Source organism: Hippopotamus amphibius, chromosome 12 (assembly GCF_030028045.1).
Source record: "Hippopotamus amphibius kiboko isolate mHipAmp2 chromosome 12, mHipAmp2.hap2, whole genome shotgun sequence".
NCBI lineage: Eukaryota > Metazoa > Chordata > Mammalia > Artiodactyla > Hippopotamidae > Hippopotamus > Hippopotamus amphibius.
In genome coordinates, this window is record NC_080197.1 from 89,496,997 (window position 1) to 89,514,572 (window position 17,576).

At 50.9% G+C, this 17,576-nt stretch overlaps 1 protein-coding gene across 2 annotated transcripts; it reads left to right on the forward strand.

Annotated features, from left to right (window-relative positions):
* The first annotated feature begins 602 nt into the window (after positions 1 to 602).
* ENDOU (endonuclease, poly(U) specific) lies at positions 603 to 16,023 on the forward strand. 2 transcript variants are annotated; one of them, XM_057702824.1, is made up of 10 exons: positions 604 to 796; positions 5,555 to 5,677; positions 8,177 to 8,248; positions 8,796 to 8,930; positions 9,407 to 9,578; positions 9,965 to 10,164; positions 12,551 to 12,664; positions 13,297 to 13,403; positions 14,129 to 14,271; positions 14,900 to 16,023. In XM_057702824.1, exons 1-10 carry the CDS (start codon positions 742 to 744, stop codon positions 15,018 to 15,020), a joined length of 1,242 nt encoding a protein of 413 aa, XP_057558807.1. In that variant the 5' UTR covers positions 604 to 741; the 3' UTR covers positions 15,021 to 16,023. The 2 variants fall into 2 exon arrangements, with proteins under 2 accessions (XP_057558808.1, XP_057558807.1); XM_057702825.1 differs by lacking the exon at positions 5,555 to 5,677 and having other exon boundaries at positions 603 to 796.
* Positions 16,024 to 17,576: the final 1,553 nt, after the last annotated feature.

A 17,576-nucleotide genomic window follows, 5' to 3' on the forward strand; every position in this document is an offset into this window, starting at 1 on the left:
TGGTTGCCTTTAAGAGGCCTCATAAACTGGGAACCTGGGAGAACCTGAAACAGGTAGAACTTGAGATGCTGACTCAGAAAGAGTTAGAGGCCCACTTGCATGACATTTCAAGGGTGCTATGGCTCTGTGTGGCTTGATGTGGTAAGAACAGCACTTGTTTCTGATGCAAGCCTCTTAGATCGCTCCTTTCATCACCCCAAAGCTTGCTGAAGCACTTATTGTTTGTCTAACACATAATGACCATCTTACAATATGCCTCGTGCTGAGTGCCTGGAATTCAAATATGGAGCCAATTGTAACCCCTGGGAAGGTCAGGCCCCTGGTTCTCAGGTAGAAGGACGTTCGGAGGACATCCGCAAAGATGAGCCCGTAGGTGCCCCTAACCCGGATAGAGAACCCCCCAAACTAGGCCCGAGTTGCTGTGCCTGCTTGCGTGACCTATTTTCTAGCTGCAAACAGCTAACATTACCTGTTCTAAACATCTGGCGTTACCTGCCTGCTTAGTCACCTTGCCTCTTGTTTCAAACAGCTGTAGGGCCACCCCCTCTCCACCTCCTTCCATCTGGGGTCCTTCCCTCCCCTTTTTCTTCCTGAAAGGATCTGGAGGCACCAGATCTGCAAGTTCTGATGTCTTTAAAAGGATCAGCCTGGGCAGTAAGGCCCATTTGGGAGCTGCGACATTCACGTGGACTCTAGTGAAAGTCCAACAGCCAAACCTCTTTCGGCCTCCAACTGGACACCATGAGGGCCTGTGTCCCCCTGATAGTGGCCATGCTCTGCGGCCTGGCCTGGGCTGGTAAGTCACTGCTGGTGGGGTCCTGCAGAGAGCTGGGGGCTTGGGTGAGTGTGAAGGTAGTGAGAAAAGGGAGGCCCAGCTCTGTCCTAAAGCTACGGACACCTTAGACCAGGCCTGATCTGAGGCAGGAGTGGCCTCCAGAGTGGACTGGGCTGTGTGAAGGCAGCTGCAGGGCTGATGGACTAATCTCACGGAAGCCCCTTCTGACTCTTTGGAAGATGAACCCCAAGCATCCCTTAGTCCAACCTGACTTTTTTTTAAAAAATTATTTATTTATTTATTTGGCTGCTCAGGGTCTAACTTGCGGCATGCAGGATCTTTGTCACAGGGTGTGAGCTCCTCAGTTGCAGCATGTGGGCTCTTTAGTTGCCCTGCGGCATGTGGGATCTAATTCCCTGACCAGGGATCAAACTCAAGTCACAGAGTCTTATCCACTGGACCACCAGGGACGTCCCCCAACCTGACTTTTGGTCTCACCGAGGTTTTGCTTTCTGGGGCTACTGTATGGTGTAGTGCTGGGCTGTGGCTGACTGGGTTTGAGTGGCCTGGCCACCCTTGGACACTTCATCTGCTAGCCGGGGGTGGGTGAGCTGTCTGGGTGGGACCTTTCCCTGTGTAAAGGCTTAGGAGGTGGGCAGGCTCCAGGCAAACTGGAAGAGCCCCTGACCAGGAGGCAGGCCACATGGTCGGAGGAATTGGTCTCCTCCCGTGTTAGAGGACCTAAAGCAGAGAAGGGTCCTGGCCCCCAGTGCTAGCGGTGCAGGGATGGGACCAGCGGCTGAGGATGGGTACGTTTTCCTGTTCAGCAGCTGGCAGATGTGGAAGCTGATGTGTTAATTACTGGTTACTGGGTGAGCAGGGAGGGGCTGAGCTGAGGGGTGCGGGGAGAATCCCCCTCTGCCAGAGGAGAAAGAATGCGAGCGTGAAACCCGCCCCACCCAACCCAGGTTTTTCCTACATAGGACTGTCGTAAGGATTGAATAAGATACTGTATAAGAAGCACCCTACATGGAGTGACAGCGCAATGAATTGGGTCTATGATTATGATTGTGATTGTAAATACAAATACATATAAAATAATTTATATTATTTATAAGTGTATTTATAATATAACATTTATTTATAAATATTTATTTATATAAAATAATTTATATAAATACCAAATTTACTCTTGGAATCATTTCCAGTCTGATTGTGGATGAAGAGACCCCTAAGGGGATTCCTAGATGGAAAACCCTTGGAGGGGAAAGGCATTCCCAGGCCTCCCATGCTGGATGGGATCGCACGCCTCCACTCCGGCACCCATGGCAGAGCAGCCGGGCCCGGGGTACCGCAGAGCTCGTGGTAGAGAGTGAGCGAGGGTGTGAGAGCCTCTAGCTTAGTATGAAGGAGTGGCCATGGGGCTGGGGCATCCCAGTCTCAGGGGAGGAGAGCCACTGGAGACATCTGACCCCCGGGGGCCATCCCTGAGGGCAGAGGCAACAGTGGCTTCAGAAGCGCAGGTGGAGCCTTTGCTCCTGGAGCTGGTGGTCTGATCCTGCTGTGGGATTGATGGGGAATTGAGGGTCCAGTGGGTGATGCCTCCTTCCTTCCTAAAGTGGGAAGGAAGAGGTCGGCTCTCGTCTGTCCTATTCCAACATCTCAGAACTTAGATGCAAGAATATGAATAGCATGGGGGCCGGTCTTAGGTTCGTGGTTGTTTCAAGTGAACTGAGGCAAGAAGCTGGTCCTGGAAGTGAATCTTCTTGGTTGGCTGGGTCTCATGTAAATAGCTTCTGGGGCCCCCAGAGAATCACAGATGTAGGATCCCCCAACCATGAGAGGGGCTGAGGACTGCCATATAGGGACACCCAGGCTTGGGACCAAGTTTCTTGGTGGGCATTGTGGATAGGGAGTGGGCGTTCTGGCATATTGAAGTCCTGGAGTGTGCAGAGAAATTTAGCATTTCGTGTAGGGGTTGGTTGGGGGTGTGTGTGTGATAAGCTCTGCCAAGGAGAAGAATGGCCAAAATGGAGTAAGGCAGAAAGAGAGAGTCAGAAAGATGGGGCAGAGGGACAAGGAGGAGAGGGAGCGGTGATTCAGGTGCCTGGCTGGTGAGCGAGGCGTCACGTAGAGCCTTTGTACGCATGGGAGGTGCCCAGTGGGGAGGGAGCGCTGGAGTGAGTAGTCAGGGTGACTGGTGGCCTGAGTGTCCCCAGAACAGCAGAAGAGAGATGCCTACGAGGAAAAGTCCCTCCCACTCCTCCCCTCCCCCCGCAAATCCCAAGGTCCTCCTGAAGCCGAAGGTCAGGTTTAGAGGGAAGTGTGAAGGATCCCTGGCCCCGGGTTCCTATTGGGCACAAAGTTCTTGAACAGAAATGAAAAGGTCCACTCAGCTGGGGCAGTGGGGGGTGTCCTCCTGAGCTCCACAGAGCTGACTATTCACTTGCAGCCCTTCTCAGCTGGTGCCAGCTGCTGGAATGGAGTGAATTCCTTCCTTGGACTCTGCTGATCTGGCCATGAAGAACGTTGCCCTGATTGGTCTGAATTCTCTCCCTTTGGATTCTGGGTGTACTGCCAGGCTGACTGAGCAGGCAGCTGACACGGCCTTCCTCCTGGGCTGAAAACAGCTCCTTAAGATTGTTGCCTCTGGGTTTCAAGGGAGCACCATTTAAGATTCAGGGGGAGTTCCCCTGGGCTTGGCGGGACAAGTGGCCTTGGACCTGGTCTTTTTCAGGGACAACCCACTGAATCTGCCTTTCTGACCACAATGGCGGCCCTTTACACAATGTGAAGTTGCCTAAGGACCTGGGTTAATCTTGACACCTCTTTAATGTAAAGAGCACAGACCCATAGCAATGATGTCAGCTAGAAACTGTCAGCAACATAAATCCGCTGACACCGCAGCCCAAGGCATGGCCCAGCTGAAACCCAGGGAGGGAGTCAGCTAGATTAAGCATGTAGGCAGGGAAGACTGCTCCAGCCAGTCTACACACTTGCCACCTTGAAGACGGGCACGGAATACTGACCGTTTATTTATCTAACACTTAAGTGATGCTACTGTGTGTCATGCACGGTCTTAAGTGCTTTACAAAAATTAATTCATTTAATTCCTATGAATAGTTTATGAGATGGGCTCCATTATTATCACTCTTTTACAGAGAAGGAAACTGGGGCACAGGAAGTCAACTTGGCCAACATCATGTAGCTAGAAAGTAGAACCAGAATTCCAGCCTTAAGAAGTTTGGTGCCAGAATCTGGGTTCTTGGCCTCTCTGCTGTGCCACCCTCGTTAGCACAGTATAAACCCTGATCCCAGAATCCAAACCAGTAACTAAACCAATATCCTTCATCTCCACCTCCACCCCAATGCAGGCTAAACTGCGATGCTATACCTCTGTGGAATCGCAACCGGGACCAAACCCCAAATCTAATCTAAGGCAAAATTGGGATTATTTCTCCTCTCCTAGTCCTGACATATTCCTCAACCCTGAATGCAGTTTTAAACCTACTTCCCATTCCTTACCCAAACAGTAACACAAAATTGTTATTTTACCAATAATTAACTCAAGCCCAAATCCTAACTTTAGCTCTAATCTTAAACCTAACCAACGCCAACCCTGGCCCAAATTAGGTTCCAGTTTCTTCACTCATACAAATTCCAGTGTTAACTATGACCCCGACTCTGATCTTGACATTCTCTTGTAACCCACAACCTGACCCTAAACCCAGTACCCAGCTAAATCCAAACCTCAGGAACCCCAAATGGAAACAAAGGCTCTGTTATCACCCTTAAAGCCCAGAGTGGAAGGAGAGAGCGCCCAGCCAGCTGTCGCCCTGGCTCACGCCCTCACTTGCCTTTGCTGTGGCGGGCTTGTTTTTTTAGGAGTGGTGGTGGGTTTGTACCATTTCTTTCAAAATTTCTTGTCTTATGCCCCTTGTGACCAAAAGCTTGCTTCCGGAAGCCATTTTGGCTGGAGTAAGGGATGTGGTCTGTGGTTACGCAACAGATCTTATTCCAAAGCCCAATTCTCACCCACACCCACCTCATTCCCCACCCTGAGCTAAACTAATCCAAACTACAAGAGACAGAAAGATGTGACACAGGGGGAAGAGGGTGCAGAGGAGACTAAATGAAGGGGAGGGAAGAACAAAGAAGGAGAAGACATAAAAGGGACAGGATAAGAGGCAGGGGATGGGTCAGACGGCAGAGGGCAGGTGGGATCATTGGAGCAATGGTGACTCACTGTCTTCTACGTGACAGGTGAATGGTGGCCTCTGGGCTACGCCCAGCCACAGACCTCTTTCTTTGGTCTGTCTGAATTCTTAAAAATTGGAAAGTTTCACATAAAAATGAAGGCTTCTTTTGAAAAGCTGGAGGCTCTGGCCACACTGAGCCTGCATCCCAACGTGGCAGCAATTGGCTGGAGCTGCTAGTGGCTGCCAATTTCAGGCAGGGCATCGTTCTGTCACGGTCCCCCACCTCTTTCTACTGCCTCCCTGCCCCTTGATTCGTTTGTGTTACAGGTCTAGCTCCAATAGGCATCTGAGTTTGTGATCCTGATCTATATTGTGAACCCTGCAATAGTCAGTGGGTGGTGGGTGGTTGGTGATGAGTGGTGGGGTTATGCATGTGTGTGTACCTCTTCGTGGCAGCTAGCAATGACCTTCCCTGCCAGGTGGGCCCCCACTGCTGTCTGTGAACCCTCCTGCAGAGGGTACCTTGATGAGGAGAGTAGGATCCCCACAGAGCTGAGTCTGTGACCTTTATTGCCCATAGGCAAAACGGAGTCATGCGCATCTCGCTGTAATGAGAAATTTGACCGGGATGCTGCTTGCCAGTGTGACCGCCGGTGTCCCCAGCACGGGAACTGCTGTGAAGACTACGAGCGCCTGTGTATGGGTGAGGCTTCTTATGGGGTGAAGCGTCTGGGAGACACGGCAGGCCAGGCCATGACCTCAGGCTGCCTGAGGGGCTGCTGGCCAGGGCATCCAGCTGTCCAGATCTGGGTTCCAGACTGATGACAGGGCTCAAAGGCCTGAATAAAGACACTGACAGGCAGAACAGGTGCCAGGGCTTTGGCCACCACTTGTCCCGGGTATTCTAGGATGTCTCCAATGTAAGACCCCAACTTAAAATAAAGTAGGTGTCATTTACCTGGAATATAGGTCTGAACTACCAGGATTAATAATATCTGGAAAGTTTAAGGAACTCCCCCCAAAAAGCAAAAGGATGAAAATATTATTTTAGCATGTATTACATTACCAGTTATTATTTGCAAAAGTAAAAAAACGGTAGTGAACTTTCCCAACTAGCACGTCACCAGGGAGACTGCATGGCGTTAGTGACCGTCACAATTGTCACCACTCCTCCTATCACGAGTGGGCCGAGTGACTGCACATCTCTCACCTGTCATTCCCAGGCCAGCGGTTCAATGGGACATGCATCACCCTCAAAAGCCAGTTGTTCTCCCGGACTCCAAGTACACAGTTTTAAATTTGAAAAACTCATTTTGAGTAATTCCCTTGTTTGGATGCTTCTAATGTTTTAGACTCCCAGGTAAATGGTCTTCTGCTTTGTGACATGAAGCCTTGCTAAGTTCACTGTCAAACCATGTGCCCTGACTCCCAGTTTAGAAAACACGGTCACTGAAGCCATGCTGGGTGATGGCCAGCAAGACCAGTGAATATGGTTGTGCAGGTTGTGCACTGCACAAGGGCCCCTGGTTGAGAAGGTGAGTTGGCCCAAAGTTCAATCTGTATCCTTCTCGCTAAGGCATGTGTCTTGGTGAAGAGCTGTGTCTGCTGACAGAAAGGAGTACCTTTTCCCAATTTGCCCAAGAGTGGGCTCTGCTGACCCAGCCATGTGCCCTCAGAGCTGCTTCTACCCAAAAGAACGCTGATTCAATTTACACAAAAAACCAGCACACATACCAGCAGTCCTGCTGACCAGGTCCAGGCAGGGAAACCCAGGCCCAGAGCTCAGTGCCAGAATCAGAGCTGACTCCCCCCCTCTTTTTTAAAATTAATTTTTATTGGAGTATAGTTGATTTACAATGTTGTGTTAGTTTCTGCTGTACAGCAAAGTGAATCAGTTATACATATACACATATCCACTCTTTTTATGATTCTTTCCCATATAGGTCACTACAGAGTATTGAGTAGAGTTCCCTGTGCCACACAGCAGGTTCTTATTATTGATAGTTACCTATTTTATATGTGGTAGTTGTATATGTCAATCCCAATCTCCCAATTTATCTCTCCCCCCACCTTTGTAAGCATAAGTTTTTTTTTCTATGAGCCGACCCCTCTTCTGCTGCCCTGTGCCCCATACAGCAGACACAGGGAGGCCTGTTCACCTCGGACCATCAGGCTGGCATTTCAAGATAGAGACGATACTCAGCCTAGCAGCCGTTTCATCACTGTCTCTGATGTGCAACTCAGAATCCTTCTCCCATAGAAAAAACCATGGTTGAGGCTCTAGATTAGCTCACAGAAGTCTATTTAGCATAAACTGTGGCTGAGTTAAGAACCCTGTGGATTGTCAGCACTTAAAACACAGCCTGGCAGAAAGCAAGAGATCAGGAGATGTTTGCTGAATGAGTGAGTGACCTGCCCCACGGTTCTGATAGTAATACTGTCCTGTGATCATACGAACAGATTCTGAAGCACTTTGTAATAGTGTTGGTTTTTTGGGGGTGGGGTGGTGGGTGGGATTTATTCCACTCTGTGATGAGAGAGAAGCTCAGACTCTCCAGGCACATTCCTTTCTCTTCCTCCTCACCCCACTCCACCCTTCTCTGCCCAGAGCGCAGGCTGTAGTCACTCAGCTTGCAGGCAAGGGAATGGCGCAGCAATAGGAATGTCCTTTTCTGAATGCACCTAACCCCCAAATGCAGCCTTTGTGGCCATTGCCAAATGTAATTTTGAAGAAAGAAGGGAAGTTGGTATCTCAGGTAACAGTTCCTCTTCCACGAGGCCTGGGAGGAGTTCACCCTAGACTCTGAGAGATATTGTAGGTAAGGGATGTTCCTAAGTGAGGGCCTCGTCATTTGGAGAGTTCAAGCCTATCCATCTACCAAGTTACATTAAAGAAAAGTCATAGCAGCCTCAGAGTTTTCAGCCCAGAAGGACCACTGAGTACCAGAAGGGTCAATGGTGAGGAAGGTTGTCACCCGGGGATGCTCTTTCATATTTTAGAACAGTTTGCAGCCCCCCTCTGTCTTACATTTTCAGATTTTTCTTCTCCTTCACCTGGTCCTTGTTCAACGTACCCTCAGCCCTGTTTTGTATTCTCTTCCACTGCACATGCTTGTCCCCGAGGCTGGAAGGACTGAGACTCAGCGATAAAGGGGAGGGGCCCCTCGGGGATGTTTGGTGACGTTACCTCTCTGCCCTACAGCTGATGAGGACCTCAACGAGCCAGAGCCATTCCTGGAGCTGGAGGAAGAGACGGAGGGGGCCCCGTCTAGCAGTGAGTGTGCTTGCCCAGAGGGGTGCCTTCGGGATAAAGACATGAGAGGGTGACAAGGAGCGGGCAGCCGTGCGAGCGGCAGTAGGCCCAGGGCTAAGCCAGATGGGACCCCAAATCCAGCACCTGGAGGTGGTGAGAGGGGCTCACTGGACGCTTGGGGTCTGAGAGGGAGGAAGCGCCAGGGCCTCAGTGACTTGGGAGGTAGGCAGGAAAACGTCTGAGGCCTGCAGAGAAGGAGGGGGAAGGGGAAGAGATTTTATTTTTAGAGAGGGAAGATTATAAAAACAACAGGCCAGAAAGTAGAGTTCAGCATCGGAAGGGACTTCCGGACTGTGAAGGGTGTGCACCAATTAAGCTTGTTTGTTTTCCTTCCCTGGAGTTCTTTACAAGGAAGCATCAGGAGAGCAAGGCTGGGGCGGGGGGGGGGGGGGGGGGGGGGGTTGGTGGGGGTGTGGGGGGAGGGATGCGGAATGGGCACCGCCTGGCCACTGCGACGGAGCAACCCCTAGAGGTCTGCAGGGGACACACCTCCTCTCTGTCTTCCCAGACTTGTACTCGGCACCCAACTCCTGCCAGGGCCGCTGCCTGGAAGCCTTCGACAAGCACCATCCGTGCCACTGCAATGCCCGCTGCCCAGAGTTTGGAAACTGCTGCGAGGATTTCGAGAGCCTGTGTGGCCATGGTCAGTCTCCTGCTCCCTTTAGCACTGCCCCAGAGGCAGGGGAACTCTCTAGAGCAATCGCTCTCCAAGTGTGGTCCCTGGACCCGCACCATGAGCATCATCTGGGAATGTATTAGAAACGGAAACTCCAGGGCTCATCCTGGACCCAATGAATCAGAAACTCTGGGGGTGGGGCCCACCAGTCTGTTTTCACAAGCCCTCCAGATGATTCTGGTGCATGCCAAAGTGTGAGAACCTTCCTAGGGGCAGGGGGCAGTGTGGATATGTTGTGGACATTCTGTGGGCAAGGCCATGTGCTGATCTTAAGGATCCTTTAGGCCCTAGGCCCCTGCCCTGCAATCACTAGGGTGCCTAATTGCAGCTCTTCTCCCCCACTGCTGGCTTCTGGAAGGTGCCCAGAAAGGGATGCACACAGACAGCTGCTTGCCCCCTGACCTCCCTTGGGCTCTGAGATACCCTCCCCTAATTCCTCCCAGAGGGCTTCTCCCACAGCAGCGATGCCATCACCAAGGGGGAACTGCAGAGCATCTCTGAGAAGATCTACAGGGCAGACACCAACAAAGCCCAGAAGGAAGACATCGTTCTCAATAGCCAAAACCGCATTTCACCCTCGGAGACTGCAGACCAAGTGGATCACTGCCCAGAGCCGTGAGTTCCCTTCAAGCCTCTTCCTGCAAAGTCTCTCCCCTAGATTTTCTCCCTTTGGTGCTCAGCTCTTTTCTCTCCAAGGCAGGCAGGATCAAAGGGAGAGGGAAAAAAAGAGGTCTCCAGAGACAAATAAAGCCATCTCGAGGACCTGTGGGGAATCCATTTGGGAGAGTTTCAGGGATTGGTTGGGCTGAGAATAGAACTGACCTTCCAGGAGATGAAGTGGAAGAAAAAAGCGACCTCATGCATTGTCCCCAAGGGTATCTGAAGTCCCCACTCTGCTTCTGAACCCAACCCTCTCATGCCTGCCCCTGCATCTGGGAGGTCTGGAGGGGTTTCTGCTCCATGTCCAGGCCTCTCACTGGGCCTCCCTCTACCTCCCCCAGGCTCTTCACATATGTCAATAAGAAGCTCTTCTCCAAGCCCACCTATGCCGCCTTCATCAACCTCCTCAACAACTACCAGCGGGCCACGGGCCATGGGGAGCACTTCACAGCCGAGCAGCTGGCTGAGCAGGACACCTTCCTCCAAGAGGTCATGAAGACAGCGGTCATGAAGGAACTCTACAGCTTCCTCCACCAGCAGAGTAAGTGAGGCCGTGAGGCCTCCCCCAGGCCCCGCCAGGGAGGCCCTGCTGAGAACTCCATGTGCCTGCAGGGAGGCCTGGCACCTCCAGGGGCTCCACAGTGGGCAGGTTAAGAGAGCAGATGGGGACTAGGTGGAGGCCAATGTACCTCTGGGATGGGGCAGAGAGGAGCCCACGGACCCAAGCAGGAGCTGAAGAGTCCTCTGTCCGGCTTGGAAGGCATCCTGTCTTTTGACCTAATCTTAGCCGCCTTGTTTACCCCCACTTGCAGCTTCCGTCTCAGGGTTCTGTGCGGGCTGTGAGTCACTCCACTCCCCCCGCCCCCGGGCACTTCTCTGCCACCTCAGTTGATCCCACACTCATCAGCACCACTTTGCAGGCACGTGAGGTCCTTGCCCCTGCTCCCTCGTCAGGCACTAAGTCCAGGAAGGAGGTCGGCCCAGTCCACATTTTTGCTGGGGAAACAGCAACAGAACATCAACAAAGGTTCAGAGGGGGATGTTCTACCGGGAAGGTTTCTGGTTGGAGAGACTCCAGATGGAGATACATTTGAATCAGACCAAAAAAGGTTCGAGCCGCAGGACTTCTTGGCATGGGGTGTGTCTGTTAGTGTCCTCCGGATTCCTTTCCTGAACTTCAGGCAGCTGGGCCTTGCCTGCGGGCGGCTCCAGCCAGGTCGTCCCTTGCTGGCCGTGGGATCGCCTCTGCTAGGAGCCGCTGCATTCCATCCTCGGGCGGCCCGGTTAAGAGTTAGTAACACTGTTTTTAGGTAAAGCCAGTGACACTGAAGCAAGCCCTGTGAAGCGGGCGCGATCCTGCACTGCCCCCTGGTGTTCTCTTTGTAGTAAGCACACGAGAGGATCTTGGACTTGGAGGTCGAGACTGAGCCCCAGTTCAGGCTGTTACACTACCCGCCCAGTCTTCACCTCTCTCCCTTTCCAAATCCCACGTATCCTTAAAGTTCTAGCTCACATTCCACTGCATTTGTGAGGCTGCACTTGCTGCAGCTCACAGCTGCCTTTCAGAGTCTCTTCACAGGTCAAAGGTTTGGAGTGTGTCCTAAAATAGCTTTGGGCAGAGAGACTTGGTTTCACATGCGAATGACGCATGTGACCCTGGGCCGTTTGACCCTCAGACCCTGTCTGAGCCTTGTCTGTGTGATGGGGTCTTGGGGGATTTATGATTTATGCATGTAAAGCACTCAGTGGAAAGCCTGGACCCGGAAGCCATTCAGATTGTGAAGCCGTTTTCTGTTATTTTTAGTCCTGTTTTCCAACTGTGTTTTAAGTCCTTGAAAGGAGGGAATATGTCTGTGTGTCTCGTGTGTCCTCTCTGCACACAATTCTGGACAGCGAACTATTGATACTTGATGGTTCCCTAATTCAGATCCCCAGCCCTGACCTTTCCCTTGGGTCCCACTGGCCTTTCTGACATCTTTACCTGCCTAACTGGCATCTTCTTATAACTTAGTGTAAGGAGAACTCCAGGTTCCTGCCTCTTCCTCCAGATCTGCTCCTTCCTCAGTCGTTCCCATCTCATAAATGACCCCATATGCCATCCGGTTGCTCAGGCCCAAAGCCCAGGAGTTATGTTTGATTCTTCTCTTTACCTCACTGCTCCCCACCCCCATTTCCTCCACCAGGAATGCCTGGTACCAACCTGATGTGAAGAATCAGTGTGAGGACTGAAAGCTCTTAAGACAGTGCCGGGCACATAGAACATGCTCAGTAAATCTAAAATCTTCTTATCATTAAGGTCTGACTGAGCTCCAACCTGGTTGCATGAGCTGGCCGCTGACTGCCTCTCAGACCTCCTCTCCTACCACTCTCCCCTCCTGCTCCCTGAGCTCCAGCCACATCATTGCTCTTTCAACCAAGCTCAAGGTGTCCTGAAGCCCTTGCACTTGCTGTTCCTTCCACGTGGAAGACTCTTTCCCCCAGGTCTTTGCCCCACTGACTCCTTATCCTTCAGGTCTCTGATTAGTGCTACCTTCTCAGAGAGGCCTTTCTGATCTGCCTTTCTAGAAGACCCCCCACCCCATCCCCACCTCCAGTCATTGTGGGAGAATCTGCTTTATTTTCTTCATAGCACTCATCTGAAATCATACTGCTTATTTATTATTTGTTTATTATTTGTCTCCTGCACTGGAATATACACTATAAAGACATGGATCTTGTCCTTGTGATTCCCTGCTGAATCCTCAGACTTTAGATCTGGGCCTGGCACAAAACAGGTGCCCGTAGATAACTGCTGAATGAATAGCTGACGACATTTGTTGGCTGAACCCACCTGTCTCTCGTTGCGCTGGAGCGGGTGGCCCTTCCTTGCTTCCCAGGATCTGGCCCCGCCTTCCCCTCGCCTAAGTCCTCTGTGTTCCTCTCCCCAGACCGCTACAGCTCGAAACAGGAGTTTGTCAAGGACCTGAAAAACATGTGGTTTGGGCTGTATTCAAGAGGCAAGGAAGAGGGGGACTCAAGTGGCTTTGAACACGTCTTCTCAGGTAGGATTACTCTGCTTGGAGGGATGAGGAGAGATGCTTCCCTCAGGCGCAGGGCAGCATCAGCACTGATGAACTGATGAATGAGCAGTCAGGCCAGCTCTCAGGGCGGGGCACATCTACTCCCAGGCCAAGAGGGAGGGGGAACTGAGGAGCCATTTTTGAGGACCAGTCTCTTCTGGAGGATCTAAGGGAGAAAGAAGTCCAGATACTGGGGCTCCCATGGGGCATACGTAGCAAGGGAGATGCATTTGAGGCCATGCTTGTCTACATCTCAATGGTCCTCTGCTTCCAGGGCTTGGTCAGTTGCTTCCCAAGAAGGCCATGATCTTTTTCTGCACTGCCTCCCCCCATAAGACTTGCACCAAGTCTAGCTTGCTCCTAGGGAAATGACTAGAGGAATGTCTCAGATTGGCCCAGGGTCAGCTGGGAGAAGGAACTCTCCCAAGGGCTTGAGCTGAAATGCAGGGGGAGGAGCTTTCTGAGGTGAGAGTTAGGGATGTGAGGGGCTCTGGGGAGTCGGGGTGGACATTCTAGGGGTCAGAGACTGGAGAAGGGGGCCAGCCTCGGCACAGGATCGGGGAAAGAAGTTGGAGGGGACGCCCAGATCATCTACCTTGATCTCTTTATTACAGGTGAAGTCAAAAAAGGCAAGGTCACTGGCTTCCATAACTGGATTCGCTTCTACATGCAGGAGAAGGAGGGCCTGGTAGACTATTACAGTCACATCTATGATGGGCCTGTGAGTACTGAGTGGTGACCCCATGGACTGGAAAAGCTTTGTTAGTACTCAGACTTCCTGTCCCCATTCTGCATTCCAAACAGGCAGACCTGTCTCTCACCCTGACCCTCTTGGCAGTCTAACGGGGACTGTGAACATGACTTCCCTATTTGCTGGAAAGCGGGGTTAGCCAGCCAGGATGCTTCCAAACAGTGAAGACCCCTGAGCTGCAGAGGACAGGAGGCAGAGGGCATCCTCTCTGCATGGGAGAGTGGGGGGCGAGGGAGAATTCTCAGAGGGGAAAACCAAAGATATGCAATTACCCGCTGCCTGAAGTTTCTTAGAATGTGGTGTCAGCTGAAGTTTCAGTCTGGCTAGTCTGAGTTAAACTTCTTATATTTTTATCAAAAAAAAGGAACTTTTGCTGCCCTAAGCCTGGAAATAATTTGGGGGCAATAAGCTGTCCTTCTCTTCCACATGTGAGGGTCACAAGGAACAGTTATGTCCCTGCTGCCCTGGCATCGGATGCCGACTCTGGCCTTCCTGGGAGATGCGAGCTGGAGGCTCCAGACAGAGGGTCTGAGTGGGACTCAGGCAGACTACTTCCTCGGTTGATTTAAAGAATCCAGTCTCCCCAGAAAGTTCACACAGGCCCCCGAGGGCCCTTGACAAATCCTGGCCGCCCCTCTGTCCAACTCTGCACTGTGGCATTCACCAGACCCCCTTTGCCGCCCTTCTCTCTGCAGTGGGATTCTTATCCCGATGTGCTGGCCATGCAGTTCAACTGGGATGGCTACTACAAGCAAGTGGGCTCAGCTTTCATCGGCAGCAGCCCTGAATTTGAGTTTGCGCTCTACTCCCTTTGCTTCATCGCCAGGCCAGGCAAAGTGTAAGTCCTGGTGGCTCAGAGGACTTGGACAAATCACCATTCTGGGCTTTGGTTTTCTCACTTGGAACAGGAAGCTTCTGATTAGATTGGTCACGTGCCTGCCAACCTTCATCCCAGCAGCAGAACCACATCTCCTCCTTCCCCTAAGTGCAACCTTATGCAGGAGCTTAATATACAAAACAGTTAGAAATGGAGATGCCCTGGGGCTGCAGGCCTCTTTATTTGGCCCCTGAGGCTACTTGGGGGAACCCTGGAGCCCCAGATTACAGTTAGAAACCTGTACTGGGCCTCACCTTCTCTAATATTTAAGGACTCTTGGTCCAACCACTTCTGAAACCCTAAGCAGACATTTCATTTCTGGGGCTTTCAGCTCTAGAAGTGGCTTTGAGAATATTCCTCCAGGAAAGGTGAGGAGCAGTATTCTTCAAGAAGATAGAAAATAAGACAGATTTTGAAAGGGCCCTCTGCACGTGGGGACCGGGAGGCAGAGGTTAAAGCAAGCTGTGGTGGCTCCCTTAGAGGCTAAGACAGGTGGAGCCCTTCTGCGTGGGCTGAACTTGATCCCTCCAGCCTGGGGACAGAGGTGGAGTGATGCAGGTCCCTATAATTTGGTGCTCTTTCCCCACAGGTGCCAGTTAAGCCTGGGTGGACATCCCTTGGCCATCCAGACCTATACCTGGAACAAGTCAACCTACGGAAATGGCAAGAAGTACATCGCCACAGCCTACGTGGTGTCTTCCACCCATTAGAGCTTTGAGCTAGAAAGGGGCATGAGGGCAGTGAGAGCTCCTGTAGGACTGAGGTGCTATTTGCTCTGTGCTGGAGGGGGAGGGAATGGAGGAGACTGGGAGGAATTCCCCAATCCGGAAATGCCCATATGAGAAAGAGAGAAAAGATACAAATTAGGGAAACAGTCAAATCTTTGTCTTCGAGCATTTTGGAAACAGAAGGTGGGATCCTCAATAGCTCTTTGACTTAATGGGAAGTGGAACTGTGAATAAGTCCTTGACCTCTCCAGGCCTCATGTTTCCTTTTAATGCAGAGGGAAGGGGTCTGCCTGATTTCCTTTCTTGGGGGTTGGTAAGAAGGCAAATCTGATGATATTCTTACTGTGAAGATGTTCTCAACAGTTCTTAGGAAGAACAGTTGATAGAAATTCAAGATTATCCTAATGGCTGTATTGTACACAGCTCTGCAAACTCTAATCACCCCTATACTGGGGCCTCAAATCAGGCCATGGAGATCGGGGTGGGTATTTGACCTTTCCTAGGGTTAGATCCTCTCAGAACAGGGTCTGCAAAAGGGTAATGAGAGTCTGAGAGGGTCTGCTGATGCAGTGAGTAGCCTGGAAAGAGAGTGGACTCCTCCAGGCCTGATACTTTTGTAGTCAGCTAGGTAACTGCATCAAGAAGCTTCCTATGTGTAGATATTTAGTGCAGTTACAGAGCTCATTTTGATCCCAAAGAGTTTGTAGAAGAGTTCCCCTCATAGGAGGAAGATTTTGCATCAGAAGAAGAAAGGAACCTATAACTTGGTGTCACTAACATAATTATTTTAAGTCTAATTTAGCAGCCATAATTTGCATAAGCTCTTAGAATGGAAGACAGGGAGACTGGGGCTCCATATTTCAACCTCAGTTATGCATTTGTCCCCTAATCACATTGGGAACCAGATGCTGTCCCACAGAGTGAGGCTTGAACTATGCTTTAGAGTCTTGAGTCTCCAATTAAAGACATTTAAGAAAACTTGAAAGATGTCTCTTCTTTGTACATGCCCCACCTCAACTGTCTGTCTCCCTGCCTTTTCCATGGAGCAGGGCTGGCAGTGATGCTTCTGGTTTTAGTGGCTCTTCAGGATGACCTGGAGCATGTGATATCTTGGTAAAGTTCCTGACTCACCAAGTCTCTCTAGCTAAGATGGGTGGAGAATTCGCCTGGTGGACTTGTAATGTGAAGGGTGGAAGGAGTGCCCTTCCAGCTTCTGGTTCCACATATGAGGAGCTTGGAAGTCACCATTCTACCCTACCAACAAGTAAAAACTGAAGAGACTGAAAAACCAACAATCTTCTTGGATCTGTAAGAGAGGGGAGGACACAGGCAAACTGCTGCCTTCAAGGCTGGCAAGATAGGGAAACCAGTGCTGGGGTAAGAAAACCTGAACTGCTGGAGATTCAGTGCAGTTGGCTCTGAGAGTTAAAACCTCCAGGGGACTCAGTCATAGGCACCTGCACAATATTGTGAAATTTACCTCCAGGAGCTCCACTAGGCTCCCATAGGAAACGTGTAAGAATAATTCCCTCTGCCTTCTGGCACAGGTGTGAGAAAAGAAACCATTTTGAAATACTCCAGAGCATTCTGTCCCTCTTAACAAAATCTGCTCTCAAGGGAACCCTAGTTAGCCAGATCCTAACCTGCTGGGGTATTAGCAGAGCCTAACTGACGGGAAGGGAAAGACTCAACTCTAGCCTTCTATGTGGGAGAAGGGGAATACCCAACTCCAGCCCCCTCTAGCCATCCTCTCCATACACGGGGGGAGAAACCCTTGTGAAGTTCCCAGCACAGAGGCACAGGCTGACTAAAGGACAGACCTACAGAGGCCTACAGAATGCTTTCCCTCCCTTCACACCTCACCACCACATTATTAAAGGCCTGCTTACAGCACTTCCTTTACCGGTACATCATGTCTGGCTATCAAGAAAAAACTGTCACCCAAAAATGGAATTCCCCTTTTGGTGGGTGTCGAGCCAGACGACAACCAAGCCAAAGATCAGGAGAAGGAAGGATTTATCACCTGCAGCAAGGAAGGAGAAAACTGGGAGGATCGTTCCCAAAGCAGTGTCTCTCTAAACAGCAAAATCGGGGACGTTTTAAGCTAGGGGTACATGCATATTCATGAAGGGGCTTCGGCTCTCTGATAGAGTCCAAGCTCTAGTTGATGGAAGTCATGAGCGTCGGAAAAGGTCAAAACATCATCCCTCAGGTTCCAGTCCATGTGGTGGCTGAGCGCTTCAGGCTAATCTTTACCACTGAAACAGAACTGGGAGTCTTCACCACTGATCTTTGCTATAGTTACTCCTCTTGCCTGATAACAGTCCTTTGCTTCTGCGTTCTTTTGTTCCCTTAAGATCATTAAATACTCAGACCTGTTCAAGGATAAGGGCTCTGGCCAGGCTTAGATTACAAAATGGCTTGGGCCCAAAATGGTTTCTCCTCTGTCAAGAAAGCCATGCCTGGTTCTCTTTCCCTGGGGACTCCCTACCCTATCTGCTTGCATATCAAAAGGTTAAAAAACACGATTTGAAGAGA